This window comes from Monomorium pharaonis, unplaced genomic scaffold (assembly GCF_013373865.1).
Source record: "Monomorium pharaonis isolate MP-MQ-018 unplaced genomic scaffold, ASM1337386v2 scaffold_168, whole genome shotgun sequence".
In the NCBI taxonomy this organism is placed as follows: Eukaryota; Metazoa; Arthropoda; class Insecta; order Hymenoptera; family Formicidae; genus Monomorium; species Monomorium pharaonis.
In genome coordinates, this window is record NW_023415437.1 from 1 (window position 1) to 22,943 (window position 22,943).

Genomic DNA, 22,943 nt, shown 5'->3' on the forward strand with positions numbered 1-22,943 from the left:
CCCCTTTCCCTCTTTTTCGTCCGCGAGAAAACGATCGGTGGCTGGACCCAAATCAGTTAACCCGATGACCTGCACCTTTATCTTAACAAAGACCTGCGCTTTGGCATTGCTAGAGGAGAGGGGGGGGGAGGGGGTTATCGTTGCGATAGCCGTGGCTTGGTCTTTGGCGAGGTCTCGCGAGTACACAAGAATCTCGCGCGATTTGACGATCGTCCGCCTACTTGTCAGAACGCGTCGCTTATCGTGTAATTCTTTCGCACAATACCCGCGACTCTCTTTTAATTCTTTTTTCTCTCACGGACACGTAATGATCTTGATCATCCGCCTTGACAAAATTATATCTTTTTTTTTTTTAGAGGGAGAGCGTTGAGTCTGTCAAAGTGAATTACTGAGAACAAAAAGTTAATGATAATTGATTTATCTCATTAATCTCATACAGAAAGAGAGAAGGGAATGACTAAGCGTGTTCGGTTAGGCCTCAAAAATTAAATTTTGTATTAATGGAATTGTTTTTCTTCTTCTTGAATAGTATATCAATATAGATTCGTAATTAAGATTATTAATAATTGTACGGAAATTGAACACCGTCACTGAGTTTTTTCTGTTGGTCATGCGACATAAATCTCACCATTGCCGGGTCTTCCGGTTATACGCGGATTGCGCAAAGAAATATTCGTTCGTTCATCAGGAGAGCAGATCGTGAGAGATTCACCGAATAATTCGCTTTCTCATTGGCCGAAAATTAACGGTCTCGTAAATACGGTCGCACGAACCGGAGCGACAGCGCGCGTCTCCGAGATGGCTCTCTCAGGCCGTATATCAACCAGCCGCGAATTCTCGATATCGCTCTCTCCTGTTCTCTCGTTTGTTCCTCTTTCTCTCCCCCCCTCCCCCTCCCGTCATTAATAGCCGTCCGTTGCTCTTCGGCGGGGAAGTGCGACGCGAGTTGTCACCTCCGGCCTCTAAATTCGGTCTCATCCGACCGTTAAATACCGGCCGCCGTATTTTACGCCGCGCAAAACTGCGCTGTCCCTCGCATTACCGTCCGCTTGCTCTTCTTCCTCCTCCACTGCACTTCTCCGTCGGTCGCAAGAAGTGCGAGCGAAAACGAGAGTGCCGCGCCATGGCACTGACCTCGCACACATCGCGCATCGTCTGCGACGACGGAAGAGAGAAGAGCTGTGCATTCTTACCGTTTGCTCCTCTCGTCGTCGTCTTCCGATGTGTATGTTTTCCTTTCTCTCTCTCTCTCTCTCTCTCTCTCTCTCTCTCTCTCTTTCTGTCTTTCTTTCCTTGTATTCCTGTCCTCGCGACTGTCGGAAAGGAATAATGTAAGCGGATCGGTGTAGGAGGATGCGATATGATAATTCCGGTAAATGCATATGTTTTATTGACTCCGAACATTGCAATTTATTACTTTTTTCTACATGATTATAGCTCTCTATCAATGCCACCTGATTACTAGACTAGACACACCCACATTCTTTCTCTCTCTCTCTCTCTCTCTCTCTCGTTTGTTGGACCACGCGTCGTTCAATAATTTTCCTCCCAGACAATTTTTTATTCCACGCGTTTCACAACCTCCGATTTCTGACAGCGCGAGTTTCTGCTGCGTAACGCGCTTTAATTTAGAGGGACCCGGGTAAGGGCGCACGCTTCCGCGACGTCGATTCTCCGCGTCTCACATTTTGCGAGGACATCACCGCGCGAGGACGACACGCATCGTTTCTGCATAAGTCATCCGGCAGCGCCTGGCGCATTATGCCTACACCTGTCGCTCTTTCCATTCGCGACGAATACGTCGTCATTGTCTCGGGGCCTCGCGCCTTCCACGATGACGACGACGTGGGTAGCGTGCAACTTCGCGGCTAGGGCGGTCGTGCGTAACTGCACATTTCGCGGCCGGGACAATGTTCATGTTATGCAGTTATATTCAGTACATTATCTCGATACGACACAGGATGCGGATAATAAGATATAAATAAAATACGGAAGTAATACCGTAAATATTAAAGCTTGGAAACATTCGATGCGCAATCAACGTTCATTTCTGGATGCCCGAAAGAAACGCTGCAATTCCTACTTTTCTGCAATTTCTAAAATTCGTCCAAACGACCAGGCCGCTCGTGAGTCAGAATTAGCTTTCACGTTCTACGGGGAGTGTTCGACATCGCGCGCGCGCGAGTTAATCTTCGAGCGTCGAGACTTCCGGATACCGAGAGGACGAGAGGGAGAGAGAGAGAGAGAGAGAGACGGAAAGCGCGCTCACAAAGAGCTGCCCGGCGTGATACGCGTACGGCAGGAAACCGACAATAGAATCCCATCGACGATCGACGAACCCGCCGCGCCGGGGAAACGTATTCCGCAAAACGATGCACGCCGGCGATACGCCGCGCGTCGATCCGCTCGATCCGCTCCGGGGTTATAAATCGCGCGAAGCATTTATTTCGCCGGCGCGAAACGAAAACGCGTGTATTTTTTATTGGCGATCGACAACATCCATTCGAGATAGATCTTCGCTCGGTCTACCGTCTACCGTGAAAACGCGCCTCGATTATCTCCGAAACTCCGATGTCGATTCCTAATTCTCCGTAAGAGACGTCCGCGTGGAATCCGTGCGGCGATTTGGGCATTTCCTGTGCGTTTGCGTGCACGGGATGAATAACGATTCCGCTCTTGCGTTCGTATAACAGCGATACATGAGAGTTATCGTTCTTTACTTAGAATGGTGAGAGTAATTGTCGAGTTTTTTGGAAGCGTTAAAGAAGCAAAGATAAACAAGGAAAAAGCAGCATCCTCATGAAGTCATTACGAATGAACGGAGTGACTCTGCCGCTAATAGTCTTGACATATGTAAATTTTTGAGAGCTCGTAATCTTTTGCTGTAAAAATCAAAGTCCATGAATTTTTCCAATAGGGTGCGAATAAAAGAAAGTATACTTTCAGAATTACGTACATTCCCCTTGATAATTTTAATTCATTAATTCGCTTCCTTATCTCTTCGACAACAACACTGCTTCTCGCGATGCAGATGTTTTAATTCTGCAATACGCTTAACTTTTATCGAAACGCCGTCGATAGTGCGGTCTGCAAGTGTCGCAAAGGTCAAGATCATTAGATACACATTAAATTGGCAGTGAATAGCATTGAAAGAAATCTTTCTCGTCGCTGTCAAGAAATAACCAAGAAAATATCGATAGTATCCGCACGGATCGTGGGTCCCGGAACTTTCCGTCGCGTCGGCAAAAAAAAAACAATCTACTCGTAAACATACGGGTGTCGAAAATCGACGGTGCGAGGCACAGGGAGAAATATAAAAAAAATCGACGTGTTTCCGGGTCATCGATATCTCGTTAAAACGATTACCGAGAATAACTGATGTTTCCCGGGAATTTCGCGCTCGTCATCGCCGCTCGTCTCTTTCCTCGTTAGCGTCATCCTTCGCGTCGAGCGAAACGCGTTATTGCTCGCCGAGAAATCGACGCGATCGGCGAGTCGCGGGACACGCACGCATAAATGTTTCGCGAACATTTTATAGGCAGTCAAGGTGGTCGCGCGGAAAAAGGCGCCCGGAACGTAAATCTCTCTCTCTTCCCTCTCTCCTTCTCCATCTCCTCTCTTTCTCCCTTCGGTTTCTCCCTCTCCGCCGCGCGGTTGTCTTTACGCTCTAAGCGCGAGAAGCCGGGAAGAGAGAAGAGGCGGCCACAGGCACTTCGTGGAAAGCACAGAAACCGCGAGAGAGGTACCGCGCCATCGCCCACGCCCTCGCCGACGATGAAAACAGTGTTGCTCATCGCCATGCAAACCTAATCCGCAAACACCAAGTTCCGTTCCCCGACGTCGAAATGCATTTACGTAACGACCAGGAAGAACGTCGACGAAAAGTCTCGCGTGCGCACGGTAAATCACCTTGAAATGGAATGAAATGACGAAATATAATAACTGATTCTCATCCAAGTGAAATCGATCTGACGGGCTTTAAAGAATGTAAACGAGATTGCTTCGCGCCCTGAAATTTCACGGCTAATAAACTTCGAGATGCTTTTAACGTTTTATTATTTTATGCGTGTTACTTATGAATTAGAGATAATTATCAGGATATAAATTAAGAGAATGTCGTAAATGAAAGTTTCACGTATTTTACGTATCTCATTAAATAACATTGATGCTAATCACCAGACTGCAAATCTAGAGTGTGAAGAATGAAAACGTGTTTTACACAGTTCATTGTTCAAGAGTTAAAGCGAAATGTTTCCTTAGCTATCAATCTCCTTGTATCCTTCTGGATCATCCTTTTATCCTCTTCTGAGCGTCGACGGAGACAGTGAGACGGAAGGGAGGGGAAAGAAAGAGGCAAAAGGAGCGTAGAAGGAGTGAGGACGATGGTGCACGTGCACGCCGAGAACTCGCAATTTGAACGGGTTTCGGGGTTAAAGATAGTAGCCCGAGGCAGTAGGGTAACATAATAGGCAGGGACTTGGTCTAACGAGAGGAAAGAGAGAAAGACTTTGAGGGGGTTGAGGACGAGAGAGGATTGGGGACCGAGGGAAGAACGTCACGACGTCAAGAGACGTCGGGCAGGGAGATGCTGAAGGAATAGCAAGGATAGGAAGGAGCGCGAGAGAGGAGGAAAGAGAGAGAGAGAGAGAGAGAGAGAGACGGACGGAGATCGACGGGATAGAGAGTGAAAGGGAGGCAGAACGGGTGGAGGCTGGCGGACGCCAACGTATATGTGTGCAATGCGGTGCATCGGACTAGCCGGTCGCGAATGGAGGCGGAGGAGAGAGAAGGAGGAGAAGGATAGAGCGGTTAAGTTAGTCTGTCGGTCAGTGACTGCCTGACTTTCCCGGCGCAGCTGAAGGTCAACTCTCCCCTTCTCTCGATCTCATCATCCTCCTCCTCCGCCTCTTCCTCCTCCGCGTTGCCTCTTCTTCTTCCTCCTACCCACTCCATCACTCGACGACCACCACCATCATCCAGCACAACCACCACTATCATCGGCGTCGCTCCGCTATCACCGACACTGCCCGGCCCATCTTCACCCTGCCCTTCCGCCATCCCTCTGGCCCCCCGCTTCGTCCAGCTCTCCCTCTTCCGCGCACCGGAGCTTCTATGTCGGAACCATAATCCACGATCGCTTTGTTTATGCCGGACGAGCACTTTCGGTGGCCCCTCGTGCGCTCGTTCGCCTCCCGGAGACCGGCATTCTCATTCCCCTTCCTCTCTCCACCCCTTTCCTTTCCTGCTTCGGCTATGGGGAACTCATGCACTTAGATGCACGCGGAATTCCGCCTCTCGAAATCCTGGTACGTGAGAACACGCGTCACGCGAGCGTATCTCGCCGAGATCCGAAAAGACTGGGTAGAAGACTTCTCACTCCGTTGAAATCAATCTTTATCTCGATTCTCTTTGAAGTCTGATGGCTGTCAAATTTGTGTCAAGGGCTAATAAATGATTATCACAAAAGCAGATAAATACTCTTTCCTTGCCGAGATATATTATTCGTTACTGACATTGCTTCTTGACCAGAAATTTTATAATTAAAATTTAAAAATAAACTGAAATCTTATATGTAGAATACTTTGCGTAAAATAGTCTACAAAATAAATGTGTGGCAAAGACACTACGCAGAGATAAGGGTTTGTATTTTGAAAGACGCTACGCGATTAGTTTTTTTTTTCTAATTTGTTCATTCGGATTATCAGAATGATATTTTAAATTATCGCGTTTCTTAAATTCTGGTTAACAGCTTAAGTGTCTATTTAACTTAATTAGGAGTACTTGAGCGATAACGGCACATTTAATCAGTAGTGTTGTATCGAATGTCATACTGTCCAATAGTCACTAAAAAGGAACAGTTAATATTTCAAGTTCGCTGATATATATCAAGGTAAAACATCGATTTATCGGAATTGTCGACGCGTCTCTTCTCTCCACAGGTTCTCTCGGTGACGTTTCTAGACGAATCGCAAACTGTGGGAGAAAGGGAGAGATATCACAATGTCGAAAACACCCGGTATCGATAACAGTCTCTAGACAAGCATCATTCTCTCTCTCTCTCTGTAAGCTATCGAAACGAACGTAAGAGAATATCTCGCGCGCGCGCATGCGACTTCCCAGCCAATTATCCGGGACCGTCACTACGTGAGAATGCGCGCTCTGTCTAGATCTCTTCCTCTCTCCCTCTCTCTCTCCCTCTCGTCTCGCAGCATCTCTCTCTTCTACCGAGCTCGCTTTTAGCGCAACCGCTTTTTTTACCGCTCGTTCCGTCGAATCGTACGTCCCTGGATATCCCCACCGTTCGTTGTGCGTCGGCCAAGCCGCCTCCCGCTGCTTCTCGGCTCATCGCGCTTTTTTTTCTTTCTCTCTTTTTTCCCTCTTTCTTCCTCCTCTCTCTTTCTCTCCGTCTCTCCCAACTCCTCCCCCTTCTCGCTATACTTGTACTTCCGGCCCGCGAGAGAGAAAGAGAGAAAGAGCGAGCGGCTAGCGCGAAATCCTCCGCAAAATAAACGAGCGGCGCGGCGCGTCGCGTCGCAGCCGCAGCCGCAGCCACAGTCGCAGTCGCAGTCGCAGTCGCACGCGCCTACCCTTCCGTGTATTTTTAACTATCGACTCGTTACCGAGTCCCTCGACTAAACTTCCTGCCGGCACTGTCAGGAAGGAATATGGTCCGAGAGCGCACGAGGAAACGCGGCCCACAGATCCACTTCCTTTTTCTCGATCTTCGTTACGCGCGCGCGGGGGTTGTGAAACCCTCGTTAAATATAGAAATTAATAACGCGCTCCAATGCGTAATCACCTGACAGAGCAACTGAGCGTAATTTTCACAAGCTCAGCTGTTGAGCCCTTGAGAAGGCTGTTTTGCATTCTTAACAGAAATATGTCTTACCAAATGATTATTTGTCGAGTAAGTTTGTTAAAATTTGGATTTGATCGCTCTGATTCTTTTTATTCGACCACCACAGAGAACGAGGAATGCTTGAATATATGAAACACTTGAATAAAAATTATGGATATTAAATTTCATGATTCTCGTTATAAATGTAAATGACGATTTGTACGTAAATCGATTTGAGCGAAAGTCTTTTTTATAATTTGTAAAAGTCAACCGAGATATCAGATTAAAAATTTTTTTTTTGTTACATTTAGAAGTTGAAATAGCTTTTTCAATATTTTACTCAAAATGTCACAAAATTTTATTAAGTAAGATAATTAGGTTTCCTGAAAGTTCCCTAAACCTGTAATCGCTCTTTCGCCCTCCACCTTGTTTGCGAGTCGGTTACAAGAGTCGAAGAATGTCGTTTAAGTAGAAGATTAATACGGCCTCGGGGACGCATTAGACTGTCGTTTCATTGTCGCGGAATATCGTCTCGTCAGGCCGAAACTTGAATTTAAATTCGACCAATGATCGCCTTAAGTCGACCTCCGGCTGCGCTTTGTGATGCCATCGACGTGGTAGTAATGGTAATTCTATGCAATACATTGAGAAAGAGAAAGAAAAATAATAACGAATCTGATGTTTCCTCGTCCATTCTTTAATCTGGCCCCAAAAATATTTTTCATTTCTAACAATAATTTCACGTCTAACAATAATTTCACGTTTATAATTGTAGAATTGCACTTGTAATCAATTTAATAAGTTGTGATATTTATTCTTGTCATAAAACTATTAACATTTTATTTACATTTTATTTGTTAAGAATCATTCACAATCGCAAATAAAAAATGCAGACCATTTCTTTTAAATATTTAAATTAGTTGATGTATTAGGATTTTTTTTATTTTTAATTTAAATGTAAATTTCCACTCGATTAAAAAAATTTTTTAATTGGATCGTAGAATATTTAAAACTCCACTTCATTTGCGTATTATTTGTTTTTTCTTTCAATCCTTGGTCTTCTAAATTTTCAAGGACTTTATCTTACGCGCTCTTTCCGAGGATATATTCTACATCTTGGATTTCCTACACGCTCGAGCTTGAATTTGAAAAAAAAAAAATCTATCGATATTCCGGAACTATCGAACTATCTGTTCCATTCACGTTTCCTGATCGATCCTAGACTTCCGAAGCTTCTAGGAATCTCTCTATCCGGACGCGGCGCACCAGACTCATCGGCTAGCGGTGCTTTCCTGCGCTATACAGCGCTCGTGGTATAGGTCAGTGAAGTAGGAGCAGTTCCCCCACCGCGACCACTCCTAGACAACGGGTCTACGATTGACTCATCTAGCCAGTCATACCCCGCGTAAACACGATCCGCTCCAGCTGTTCTCGCGCGCTCTCCGAGCCTCTTGCTACTACTACCGCCTTCCTCTCACTTTCTCGGTCTCTCTCTCTCTCTCTCTCTCTCTCTCTCTCTCTCTTTCCTCCTCTTCTCTCTCGTTCCTCATGCGTTCCCGCGTGTGTTCTACCCGCACATGTATGCACGTACTTTCCGAGAACAACGGTGCGTTCTCCGTATTTTTAGAGCCACCTCGAAAATCTTCAGCTCTCCTGCCGTTCTTCTGTTTTCCGTTCCCGTCTCCTCCCATTTCTCACCCTCCTTTCCCTTCCTCTCCTCTCTTCTCTCTTCATCTTCGAATCTTGCTTCATTTCTCGCGCTATTTATACCGCAGCCCTTACAGTTATTGAAACCTTGTCGCGTTACGTTACGTGTACCACAAATCACAATGTTTCAGTAGATTTGTACATTATTGCAGAGAAACAGAATAAATTCTTCTGCTGCTGTTCTTCGTTTTATTATATATTATTGTAAATTTAGTACATTTGCTTTATGTTCTTTGCTTTATCTAACTTGCAAATATTTTCTACGTAATTTCCATAAAGATTTTCGCTTGTGGCATAAATCGCCTATTTGTTTTGTCTGTTTGTTTCTCCTTGATTCCAGACAATTTAGCATAATTTTTAAATATCTTCCCGTTAAATTATTCCGAGACATATAAATAAAAAGTGACGTGTTATACGTAAACGCCGTTATTTTGAACGAGTGCTTATTACTCCGGTGGAGATAATACCGTTTCGGTATATCGCCAAATAAATGTTCTGTCATTCCCTTCTCTCCCTCATTCGCGCCCCATCCTCCTTTCGTCTCGTCGGTCCGCACAAACCAGAAAACCTCGAATAGTGGCCGAGGAATCGTTCAACCGCGCGGAACTCCACGGAACTGCAACGCACGACGCGCGAGAGAAGGATGCAGGCGCGAGAGGGAGAAACGGGGAGAGACAAGAAAGAACGACAGAGACGAGAAAGGAAGACGGGAGAGAGAGGGTTGACGCGACGACGAGGAAGGATAGACACAAGGGGGGTCGGCGAGGGGGAGCGGGAGGGAGCGCGAGGGGCCGGAGAACGAGTTCCGATTTTAGCGCAGTCGCGGCGGCCTCAGAACGAGCGGCGCTATTATGCACTAGTAGCTTGATGGCGTCACCCGTGCAACCTTGGCTCGGGTCAGTCCTCTATCATACTACAGGCAGAGTTCCCCGATTCCCTCCCCTCCCTCCCTTCGTCTCGTTCCCCTCTCGCTCGCTCTGCCGCTCTGCGCTCCGCTCGCCGCGCGCTCGGTCCACCGCTTTAACCCTCTCTCTCTCTCTCTTTCTCTCTTCGTCTCTTTATCTCGATCCGTCTCCTCTTCCTCTCGACCCAGTGGCGTAAAGGGAAAAGAGCTCTTCTCACCGTCTCTCGTAGCAGTGCCTCGAAACTTTTGCTTTCTCTCGGTATAACGTCGCGCATATGTAGGCGCGAAATGCTGAGAATTTTCTTTTTCCTCTTTTCGTTTTCCTATGGGAGCCGCGTGGCGACACTGGTTACTCATCTCCGGTGTAAAGAAGAACAAGATATATTTTTTATCTCGAGGTAGCTTCGGAACTTTCGCTTTCTTTCGACATAACGTGGCGCGCTATTTGTGCTTACGTATGTAGCTTACGGCAGAGAACTTTTTTCTTTTCTTTTTTTATACAAGCTGTCCTGTCTATTACTAATTTGTAAGATTTATTCTTTTCAAAATCCTTGGTTTTTTATTATAACACACGGTATCTTATTCTTAAACTTAAACTCCTAAAATATATAATCCAAGACAATGTTTATCAAATTCCGAAACTTTAATTTTCTCCAATATCTCTTCGCGATAGTCTCCGCAAATGTTGAACTTATCTTTTTCTCGCTTAGTACGATTCCGACCAACAAATTTCAGCGAGACCGCCAGACGCACAGGTGGATTTAAGTAATAAAACTTTCTGGTCCAAACTCGATTTTTAAAAGGCGGCTTGCTATTGAATTTTCGCGAGAGTACGGAAACTCGGGGATTCCCAGGGAGACCACCATCGCGCCGCGGCGTTTCAACGCGAGATATGTGCGAGAAAGAGAGAGAGAGAGAGAGAGATATATATATCTCTCGTTTAGGAAGGAAGAACTTTGGCGATTCTCTCGTGCACGTCCGGCATGTTTTCCTACGCCCATGGACCACACGAGCACGGCCCTATGCTCGCGGCAGAAACTCAGACAACATCGTGTGCACTCGCGTACGATCTGTACGATCGCACCAACGCGATCGATGCGCGGCGTCCACTCCCGGCTGGATTACATATCAAACATGTAGGCAGCGTTTCCGCAGATCGCGAATTCGCGATAATTACTTGTCTCTCTCTCTCTCTCGTTTACTCAGGTCGGAGAAAAAATCTAGATAGGTGGACGATATGCAGACGATGGGGTGAGACACACGGAAACAGGTGGCGGGCTCTCGAAAGCATCCACTCACGCGTCGATCAATCGGGCGATAAAAACAACGGGAGGCATCGACGACAACGACAACGCGACAATGATGATGGCGATAACGACGTTTTCCCTCTTTGCCGCCTCGCGAACGATGGCTATTAATACTTGATTGCACGTTCAACTGCGACGTATACCCTTAAGCCACGCGGTGCGAAAGCTAACGCGATAAACGCTGACGCCGACCCTTCGCCGCGCGAATCGAGATAATAAACGCTACTCTGTGTCGAGGATTCTTTTGGGATTAGAGCATGTCTCCTCAAGGCCGGGCCCCCTTCTTTTGTCCCTCTTTTGATGCCGAAATCATTCCTTCGATAGTGATTACGACGATATTGATTTTCTTATATAAACGAGTGGCCTCCACATGTTATTGTCCTACATGTCTCGAGATATAATTAAGCGCTTTACGTAGTGAGCAAAAAAAAAAAAAAAGTAGATTAGATACAAAGCAATTTATATATTAAACTTGTAGTCAAGTCTGCTATGAAAAGTCGTATTATTAGTTAGCTACGTAGATTCGCATGTAAATAAACAACGGTGAGAACTCGCAGAACTTTTTCTAATCGGGCTCTCCTCCTTTTTCTCTTTTTCAGTGTCCGACAGCTACAACAATTACATAAACATGTACGGCGGAGGTGGACAGTTTGCGACCCCCTGTACCCCAAGCCCGCCGCGGGGACCCGGCGGCGTGCCCACCAGCGTGATTCAGGCGGCTACTAGCTCGGTCTCGGACGATCTCTACCTTCTCGAGCTCGGGTTTCCGTCGCGCTCGAAGAAGAGCAAGCTGAAGAAGCCGCGACAGGGCGGCGAGGGCGGCGCCGCGGTGAAGCGGAAGTCGCGCGAGGGCTCGACCACGTACCTGTGGGAGTTCCTGCTCAAGCTGCTGCAGGACCACGAGTACTGTCCGCGCTACATCAAGTGGACGAATCGCGAGCGGGGCGTCTTCAAGCTGGTCGACAGCAAGGCGGTCTCACGGCTCTGGGGCATACACAAGAACAAGCCGGACATGAACTACGAGACGATGGGCAGGGCACTGCGCTACTACTACCAGCGCGGCATCCTGGCGAAGGTGGACGGCCAGCGGCTGGTCTATCAGTTCGTCGACGTGCCGAAGGACATCGTCGAGATCGACTGTACGGGCGCATGAGACAGGGAGTCGGCCCGTCCCTCGGCGGGGCACGAGAGGGAGAGAAAGGAGGAACGGCAGAAGCAGCAGCACGGCATTTCGCCGCGAGTCTCACGCGGACGTCGGCCGTCGTCGTTATCATTGCCGTCGTTGATGCAGCGCTGTCGCGAACCCGTCGCGGGGTCTCATCCGCGCGAAAGGTCGTCGTTCAGCGGTTTTCTCCATCGAGACGCGCCGACCTGGCACACCCCTCAGATGTTGTAAAACGCGTTCAACTTTTCTCCTTTTCTTTTCTCTCCCTCTGTCTCTTCCCGTCTGTATCTCCTTACCTGCTCCTCTATCCCTCTCTATCTCTCTATTTCCATCTTTCATTCTGGCTTCGTTTGTTCCTTGTATTATACCTATGTAAATGTATATTAAGGCGCCGCATGACGATGTCGTCGGAGGTGGTCCCGACCCAGTACCTCGTCCTTCTCCTGCGGCCCGTTTCTTTTTCGCGTGTCCAAATGCCGCGTAGGATCGGGACAGGACGGCGCTCGACTCGTTGAAATTTGTACAAAATTTAGTTCTTAACGTATCGAGAAAGGAAACTAAAGATTCTATTTGGTGTACCTTACGGGAGGGACGCCGTGGACAAATTACTTAAGTCGGAAAGCGAAAAGTTGTATATTCGAAAGAGCGAAACAAATTATTTATTGTATATTAGACATTTATATATGTTATCTAAGAAAATTGTTACGCGCGTGATCCGCGCAGATGGAAAACTTATGGAAACGGACGAAAGTTACACAAAAAAAAAAAATGAAACGAAATGAGGGCTGTGAAAAGGTTTACGATACGGAGAGGAGAGGAGAGGAGACGAGATGTGTAGTGGAACGGGAAAGGATGAGAAGCGTCTCTCGAAGTTTCACGGAGTGAGCTCAGGGAGGGGTGCACATTATATTTTTTTAAGTATAAGTGGAAGGGATTGGCCCTTTTCTGATTCGTGAACTGAGGGTTCAACAACGCAAGGTGCTGGCTAATATACATGCAGACACACACACACACACACACACACACAAACACACACACACACACACACACACACACATTCGCACACCGAGGTCCAAGAAAATTATTATTTAGCAACCTAGTGTTACTAATTCGTAAAGATTATCGATGCGGACGATTATATCTCTCTGTATATAAATATAAAGAATACCTTTAGTAAAAAAATATATATATATTATTGAATATTATATATATATTATATAAATATATCTATTGTATGTTATGTAGTAAAAATGGAGCGATTTGATGTATCTTTATGAGATTTTGGCGTCACGGCGACACACGCGTAGGGCGCTTTCAATCTCGCGCGACGTCTCTCTTTCGAAACTTTCTATATTATTTAGTTCGTTCTTATATATATTATATATCGAGGACGAATTTTGTACGTTCGAGAGCGCCGATTTCGCGCTCGAGCCTTCTAAAGTCGCAGTCATAACGCACATATATTATACACGTGTATTGCTGGTCTCGTATGCTCAGACTGATCGGAGACGTCGCACGTACAACACAGAGAAGCCCGCCCGACGCACGGGAAGCGTAATAAATAAAATGTGTAACTTTAGAATAAAATTTAACTTATTGGCGCCCCGGGACGCGTGACGCGCGCGAGTGCAAGTGTATCCTATAACTCTAAGTTTTGTACATAAAGAGGAAATCGTCAAAAATATTATTTACGTTTAGGAAGAACGTAATGCTGGTTATCTTCGCGAAAATTATATCCGCGGAAGAAAGTGAGAAACAACAGATGGAAGGTAGAAGAAAAACAAATGGATGAGGAGCGTTTAGCTAGATGATGCGCGACTACGCGGCCGATTGCGATGCGCGTAAACAGGCTGATTTGTCGCATTACAGCCTCGGGATAAATACCGGAGAAAAAACGAAATATATATACAGTACATTTGAACAGTGATCCAGTGCTGCCAATAATGCCTGTAAACGGTCCCTTTGCACTTGTTCGATTCGATGCTCTTCGAGTCGAGCTACGCACGGTGCTGGTCAGATCGATCCGATGTTTTTGGGACACACAGATATACCGATGATACAAAGCAAATTGCCTTCTCGTATTAACAAAGACGTGTTGCCTTCTAACAAAAAAAAGATGCATATAAAAGTTCTAGCGATTTGTATCGTAAATGCCGTCACTTTGTCCAGGTACTTAAAAGCCCTTTACATATAAAGTCCTAACACATCGTTTTTTGTGACGAATTGAATTTTGTAATTTTATCAGCGAAAAGTTCTTTGGTACGTGGTGACTTTTATCGTACTTCGAATACAATGTATCGGCGGGAAATAGTAATAATATTAATAATATTAATAATGCTAAAAAAAGGAAAATATATCAGAGTACAATGGACAAAAGTACCTATAGTATACCACTTCTATACATGATAACGGACACTTATAAACAATGAATGGACACTACAACAGAAATCCTATTTTTAGGTAAATTAAATTTACATATACATAACAATCCACTACACTACGAGATATTTTAACAAATAAGACTTTACTATAATAGAGATAAATACATAATTATTTACCTGTAAAATATATGAAAACACGATGGATTGACGTAAGGAACTCTAATGTAACGTTCTGTGATTCGTTGTTTGTAGGTGAAATTTAATAAAAGATTATTGTATCATAATATATATTCATGCAATTTTATTTTATTTCCTTGTGCTCAATAAATATTCTTAAATGTGTTAATTTTAATGTAAGCAATTCTGTTCACATTATTATAATATGTAAAGAATATTAGAGAGTAAAATATAAAAAGAAACAAAAATATGAAATATATTTTATTAATATAACCAATACATAATACATAATAACTTCATTCTTATTAATTTCATTTGAGGAATATTTACGCATACTCGTAAATATTTCAAAAAACCTTCATGTAGTGTTTAAGTAGTTACAATCTTTAATAATTTTAATACATATATTTATCTCCTTTTTTAATGAGTGGGATATTCTTTGTGTAACTTATTTTTCTCTTTTTGAAATTATCTTTGTCGATAAATCAGATATCATTATTCATAAACAAATTACTCTATCGATAAATAAATTACTATCGTTGGTAAGTTAATTTCGTAATCAAAATATTTAATAATGTGTTATCCTTAGTACCAAAATTGTACTGAGCCATCGTTTTTTTTTACTTGATAATCATGAAAATAATGTAAAAATTAATCACTTTCTGTTTCGCAATAAATTATGAACATAATAAAAGTGTAGAAAAAATAAAGAGAGAAAGCTACTATGCAATAAACTTATTGGAATTTGTCTTTAATCAATCACACCTTTTGTTCTCTTTTAATTCATTATTTTATAACTTTATTCTCAGAATTTATTAGCACACATATGTATCGAAAGGCATAGCTGTAACAATTACCGTATTAATGCAACATTATATATAACTTAATCACTGATTTGAAAATATATGGATAGCTGTTTTCAAGTTAAACATGATTCTAAGTGAGAGGCGTCATATAGATAACTTTGGAATCTAATGCGCCATTTTCAAATCTTTATAATTTCAGTTTGGTATTTATTAAATTACGATTGAGTTACTAATGAGAATACTTGAAGTAAATTTGTCAAAAGAAATCTGTAGTCATTTTATGTTAAACATTAACAATCAGTTAAAAGATGTTAATTGAATATATTTAATAGATAATGTCTGTTATTTATTAATTAATTTTCTTTTAACTGTGTAACTGTATTAAATTTTAGTCTTAAGGGCCAGTTGTTCCAACTTTTGGGTAAACTTATCTACCAGGTAAGCATGTGTCTATCTTCATTTCTTTTATTAAATAAATAAAGACGAACATATATTTATCTGATAGATAAGTTTACCAAGAAGTTGGAACAACTGACCCTAAGGGCTAGTTCCAACTTCTTGGTAAACTTACCTACCAAGTAAGCATGTGTCTATTTTCATTTCTTTTCGTAAATAAATAAAGACAAACATATATTTATTTAATAGGTAAGTTTACTAAGAAGTTGGAACAATCAACCCTAAAACATAAAAAAGAATCATTATAAGTTTCTCAAGTAGTGATTATAACCTCTCTTCGTTATTAAGTATTAGATAAATTTAATTAAATACAGTAACAATTAAGGTACTCACTTATGGAACGTCCGTCCGGATTCTTTACTTTTTGTATTATTACATATATTACATCGTCCCATTGTGCATAATTAATTATGAAAAGAATTTATAAACATACGCACAAAACAGCACGTACAAAATAGCGGTCAATAGCGTCGTTTTAAGGTGTTTTCATTCATTAGCGCCTCTATGTGCACAAAATGTGCACATTGAACTACGTAGTCAAATATCTATGAATCCCGTAGGTAATGTGCATGACTTTTTGGGTCTCTTCTATGCTACGTCCACGTTTATTTGGTTATGTTTCATGCTATACCCGTGAATTTTATAATTATATGCATTTATATTTTAAATCTGTTTTATGCAAATGTGCATAATCGTGTTCTATAAATGTGCAATACCACATATACATGATATAAATTCAAATAATTGATTTGATAAAAATTCACTCACCGATTGCTGTCGCTGCTCCTGCTGCAATGCTGATGCTGCTGCTGCTACGGCTACATTTCTTTTCCGGTTTTGATTCTGAAAATGTGATAAATATTATTCCTAAACTCAAACACAAGGTTACACGACATTTTCCCGAAAACTAGATGAGAAAATGTTGGTACTAACCAAATTCTCTAGGCAATACCGTTTCAATTTCTGCAGGTTAGTAACACTGTTAAAGTAGTAAATCCAAGGTTTGCAGAGTCGGTTTTGACGTATGCGCGCGTATATGTCAAACAATAAATATTATATAAATGATTTATGACATTTGATTTAATGAATGAATAAAAATTACACAAATAACTAAAAATATAGTGCATAGAGATGAACAAGGTGAACAAATGTTTTATATGTTTATATATGAGAGAACAAATTATATTTATAATATATTAATGTATTATATATTATTATATGTATTATATTATATTATATTTATTGCTGAAGTAAATAAATATATATATAATACATTATATTGTATTTATATTATATTATATTATATTATATTAATTTCCAGTTTCTTTAATGTGCCTTTATAAACACCAATGCATGATTGAATTTTCGTTCTTCGCCTTGGAATCATTCAGATTTCAAGGAAATAAAATTAATAGAAGAATAAAGAAAAAAGCTGGAAAAAAATAAAGGAGAATAGACAAATATATCAGATAAGTAGCTAATATCTTTATAGAATAAAAAATTGTGTATCCTATGTGCTTTTGTAATCATAGAGGAACTAGCTAATTCATTTCTTGAATTAATTTTTTGTTTCAGCTTCCCAGTCAATCATTTGCTTGTAGAATGTTGACAGCCGGAGAACAATCCCCTGCAGAGTGAAACTACCAAATTCTAAGCCTACTACGCTCTCGAGTGTACCAAAATTGTAAGCAAAAAAGTTGAAATCACATTGTAGCACTAAGTAAATTTATCATTAACAGATTGATACAACAAACTGAGAGTAGGCTTGTCGAAATTGTTTGTACTACAAAGCATATGTGCTGTTTGTACCAGCAATGTACTCACATTGTTTACACTAGAGATTCTGTTGCGTTTATCATTAATATGTCATCAACGCTTTCAACAAACCTGCTCATTGTTCATTGTCACTCTGTTATATAGTCTGCTGATCGGTGTATACTTTTTATCTTTCAGCAAGCAGAACGTGTTATCCATATTGGTCTTTGCAAGAATGGGGATTTGGAGTAGCAATGGAATGCTTGTCAAGGATTATTTTGTAAGTAAATTTACACTATTTGAAGTAAAATAAATTATCGTAAATGGAAAACCCATTAAGACCATAATAAATAAAAAAGTTACAAGTCTGGGAACAATAATTAAAAAAAGAATAGTAGTAGTATTAAAATGTTTATTTATTTATAATGGTTATTTCCCTACTAATTCGGATAATTGATATAAGATTAATAAAAGATCCAAATCTTTGTTATTTTTAATTTGACTCCAAATTTCTAATATTTTATTTTCTTTTTCTTTTAGGCTGTTTCGTTTTGTTCGTGCCCAAAATTGTGGATGCCTCATGAAGCTCCGAATACGTTTCTGGTGCTCAGAAAGGTAAACTGTAAATAATATTGCATTTTAAAAATAATTAATATGATATGGAAAAAATGTTAGCAAAATGAGGCATTTCATATACCTAAAAATTCAACAATTGTCGTGTGTTTTTTCAGGTTTAACCGAAGTTCTCGGTTGTGTCTCTCAGATATATTGTTAGTTCTGTGTACTTCTTGAAATACGCAGAAGGAATCGGGCTTAAAATTATTCAGCCACGTTTCTTGATAATAATGGAAAAAGGATTCCAAAAACGTGCAATTATGGAATATAATTGTAGATATTAATTTAAATCCTTCTTCTATCAACGTATGGGGTAAATAAGCCAAAGATATCAACAGTTTTGTAGCACCCCACCCCACATCATCTTTTAGTATGCCATATTTTTCAGCATTACGCACTAACGCCTGTAATAAGAAATAAACATGATTAAAATTGACATACATTTTATGCTAATTAAGTTATTTTTCCTAATTACCTGACTGTAATGAAATAAACAGCCCATAATTTTAGCGCTAGGAAAAACTGTTCGTAAAGCGTTTCTTTCAGCTTTCTCAAAATCAGATATCACTGTATCAGGTTTTATTTTTAAAATATTTGTAACTTTTTTTAATACAGCAATATAATTTTTTGCGGTGCGACCTTCCATTATGGCGTAGACTATTGGAAATGTCTAAAAAATTTCAAAGCATTTGTATTTAATAATATATTTATATAGAATATAGAGTGCCCGTTGTGATTAAAGGAACTAATTATTTCAATAATGAACTAAATTGTTTTGCTTACTCTACTATTATGTCTAATGATAATTGTCCACAATTGACAATTAATATTTTTCAGTTGGGGAACAGTAGCAAATGTTCCATCTACAAAAACTGTTAGTTTATCGTTTTGCTCATTTAGAATTTTATCTGACAAACTTTTGTCAATAAAAATAATTGCTCTCGTCGTATCATCTTCAACAACTAATTCTACAATGAATAAATCTTTTTCTGTTATAATCTTTTAATTAACTCTCACTCTGATGATGATTACTTACTGCTTACTTTGTATTTGTGTTTGATTTACTAATTACTTCAAGTATAAACTAATGTTAAAAGTTAAATATCGCGGTTTATTCATTATTCTTTACTCATTTGTTTCTCGTTATGGTTTTTTCTGGTTAGTATTTTTCCCGATTGTCATTTTGCAATCGAACCAAGATACTGTGTGTTAACACTGTGTTTATTATATTGCGTGTTGAAAATTAGAATATTTGTTGCATTTGTTAATATGGCAGAAAAAACAAAATACAATTTTGCGAGAATACAAGAAACAAAAGTGGAATATCAGGGATATCATTTCCATCTGAATAACTCGAACGCAGATACGAAGTAAGTGGAAATCATCATCAGAGTGAGAGAGTCTTTAATTAAAAGATAACATAGAAAAATTGAAAGAGTAGCTTGTAATTTAATAATTTTTTATTCGTACATACTGTGATACTTCTTTTTTTAAGCTTTATTTATTTACTTATAAGAAATAATTGAATGTTCATTCTTTATATAGTTCTACAAAAATCATTGATAACATTTTTTTAATTCGTTTACACAATCAGCACAGAAGAACATTAAATTATATTTAGTGTATTATATTGTAAATTATTCTTTCATAGGTATTACGACTGTAGTTTTCGAAAAAGTAAAGATATTCAATGCAAGGCACGATTAAAAATTGTAAAGGGTGTATATATTTTAAGTGGGGAACACAAGGCCCATGAAAAACCCTTTCAATTAAGTGATATTAAAAGAGAGATTAAAGCGTCACAATCGTTTGAGACAACAAGAGAAATAAAAAATCGAATTATCTCAAAGTAAGTTAGGAATGACAAAATACAAAATAAATTATTGTGATAAAGATTTGCTTATGTTATGCATACTTATAATTTATAATTTATATGTTTATGTCTAGATACGATCATTTATTAGATAGTACAAACATAACAAATGTGGAAAAAGCAATAGAACGCCACAGAAAAAAAAATATTGGACAGATTCCCCAAACTATGAATGAATTACGTAATTGCTTACAAAATGAAAATTGGAAGCAATTTCTACAGATAAATGAAGATTCATTCAGTATAGAATTAGTTGTTGAAGATGATACGACGAGAGCAATTATTTTTATTGACAAAAGTTTGTCAGATAAAATTCTAAATGAGCAAAACGATAAACTAACAGTTTTTGTAGATGGAACATTTGCTACTGTTCCCCAACTGAAAAATATTAATTGTCAATTGTGGACAATTATCATTAGACATAATAGTAGAGTAAGCAAAACAATTTAGTTCATTATTGAAATAATTAGTTCCTTTAATCACAACGGGCACTCTATATTCTATATAAATATATTATTAAATACAAATGCTTTGAAATTTTTTAGACATTTCCAATAGTCTACGCCATAATGGAAGGTCGCACCGCAAAAAATTATATTGCTGTATTAAAAAAAGTTACAAATATTTTAAAAATAAAACCTGATACAGTGATATCTGATTTTGAGAAAGCTGAAAGAAACGCTTTACGAACAGTTTTTCCTAGCGCTAAAATTATGGGCTGTTTATTTCATTACAGTCAGGTAATTAGGAAAAATAACTTAATTAGCATAAAATGTATGTCAATTTTAATCATGTTTATTTCTTATTACAGGCGTTAGTGCGTAATGCTGAAAAATATGGCATACTAAAAGATGATGTGGGGTGGGGTGCTACAAAACTGTTGATATCTTTGGCTTATTTACCCCATACGTTGATAGAAGAAGGATTTAAATTAATATCTACAATTATATTCCATAATTGCACGTTTTTGGAATCCTTTTTCCATTATTATCAAGAAACGTGGCTGAATAATTTTAAGCCCGATTCCTTCTGCGTATTTCAAGAAGTACACAGAACTAACAATATATCTGAGAGACACAACCGAGAACTTCGGTTAAACCTGAAAAAACACACGACAATTGTTGAATTTTTAGGTATATGAAATGCCTCATTTTGCTAACATTTTTTCCATATCATATTAATTATTTTTAAAATGCAATATTATTTACAGTTTACCTTTCTGAGCACCAGAAACGTATTCGGAGCTTCATGAGGCATCCACAATTTTGGGCACGAACAAAACGAAACAGCCTAAAAGAAAAAGAAAATAAAATATTAGAAATTTGGAGTCAAATTAAAAATAACAAAGATTTGGATCTTTTATTAATCTTATATCAATTATCCGAATTAGTAGGGAAATAACCATTATAAATAAATAAACATTTTAATACTACTACTATTCTTTTTTTAATTATTGTTCCCAGACTTGTAACTTTTTTATTTATTATGGTCTTAATGGGTTTTCCATTTACGATAATTTATTTTACTTCAAATAGTGTAAATTTACTTACAAAATAATCCTTGACAAGCATTCCATTGCTACTCCAAATCCCCATTCTTGCAAAGACCAATATGGATAACACGTTCTGCTTGCTGAAAGATAAAAAGTATACACCGATCAGCAGACTATATAACAGAGTGACAATGAACAATGAGCAGGTTTGTTGAAAGCGTTGATGACATATTAATGATAAACGCAACAGAATCTCTAGTGTAAACAATGTGAGTACATTGCTGGTACAAACAGCACATATGCTTTGTAGTACAAACAATTTCGACAAGCCTACTCTCAGTTTGTTGTATCAATCTGTTAATGATAAATTTACTTAGTGCTACAATGTGATTTCAACTTTTTTGCTTACAATTTTGGTACACTCGAGAGCGTAGTAGGCTTAGAATTTGGTAGTTTCACTCTGCAGGGGATTGTTCTCCGGCTGTCAACATTCTACAAGCAAATGATTGACTGGGAAGCTGAAACAAAAAATTAATTCAAGAAATGAATTAGCTAGTTCCTCTATGATTACAAAAGCACATAGGATACACAATTTTTTATTCTATAAAGATATTAGCTACTTATCTGATATATTTGTCTATTCTCCTTTATTTTTTTCCAGCTTTTTTCTTTATTCTTCTATTAATTTTATTTCCTTGAAATCTGAATGATTCCAAGGCGAAGAACGAAAATTCAATCATGCATTGGTGTTTATAAAGGCACATTAAAGAAACTGGAAATTAATATAATATAATATAATATAATATAAATACAATATAATGTATTATATATATATTTATTTACTTCAGCAATAAATATAATATAATATAATACATATAATAATATATAATACATTAATATATTATAAATATAATTTGTTCTCTCATATATAAACATATAAAACATTTGTTCACCTTGTTCATCTCTATGCACTATATTTTTAGTTATTTGTGTAATTTTTATTCATTCATTAAATCAAATGTCATAAATCATTTATATAATATTTATTGTTTGACATATACGCGCGCATACGTCAAAACCGACTCTGCAAACCTTGGATTTACTACTTTAACAGTGTTACTAACCTGCAGAAATTGAAACGGTATTGCCTAGAGAATTTGGTTAGTACCAACATTTTCTCATCTAGTTTTCGGGAAAATGTCGTGTAACCAAACACAAAACCGGGTAAAGAAATGTATCACTTGAAAAAATAATATATTTAATACCGAGTCGTTCCATGGATGCCGCTTTCTGCTGACATCATCCTGCTATTCTCGAACCGCACATTAATAACGATCGCCCGATACTTTATTCGGCACTCCCGATATTATGGATAATATATCACACACGAGTAAAACGTAAACCGCGCGCGAGACTTTCACTTGGCGCGACCGTTACATTTGAAAAAATACGTGAAAGGACGGCTCG

At 39.5% G+C, this 22,943-nt stretch overlaps 1 protein-coding gene and 3 long non-coding RNA genes across 4 annotated transcripts; 2 read left to right on the forward strand and 2 right to left on the reverse strand.

The window, feature by feature from the left end:
• Positions 1-9,583: 9,583 nt before the first annotated feature.
• On the forward strand, positions 9,584-14,590 carry LOC118648089 (ecdysone-induced protein 74EF-like). The gene has a single exon (XM_036294320.1). The coding sequence runs from the start codon at positions 11,385-11,387 to the stop codon at positions 11,907-11,909; it is 525 nt and encodes a 174-aa protein (XP_036150213.1). The 5' UTR covers positions 9,584-11,384; the 3' UTR covers positions 11,910-14,590.
• A 140-nt stretch (positions 14,591-14,730) lies between these two features.
• LOC118648090 lies at positions 14,731-16,304 on the reverse strand. Its single transcript, XR_004965160.1, has 2 exons — positions 16,075-16,304; positions 14,731-15,323 (listed from the first exon to the last, which is right to left on the reverse strand). It is a non-coding gene; the product is annotated as an uncharacterized LOC118648090 (long non-coding RNA).
• A 315-nt stretch (positions 16,305-16,619) lies between these two features.
• On the forward strand, positions 16,620-18,558 carry LOC118648091. The gene is made up of 5 exons (XR_004965161.1): positions 16,620-16,881; positions 17,063-17,425; positions 17,695-17,776; positions 18,037-18,111; positions 18,228-18,558. It is a non-coding gene; the product is annotated as an uncharacterized LOC118648091 (long non-coding RNA).
• A 2,203-nt stretch (positions 18,559-20,761) lies between these two features.
• Positions 20,762-22,675, reverse strand: LOC118648092. Its single transcript, XR_004965162.1, has 5 exons — positions 22,430-22,675; positions 21,886-22,248; positions 21,535-21,616; positions 21,200-21,274; positions 20,762-21,083 (listed from the first exon to the last, which is right to left on the reverse strand). It is a non-coding gene; the product is annotated as an uncharacterized LOC118648092 (long non-coding RNA).
• Between the last annotated feature and the right edge of the window lie 268 nt (positions 22,676-22,943).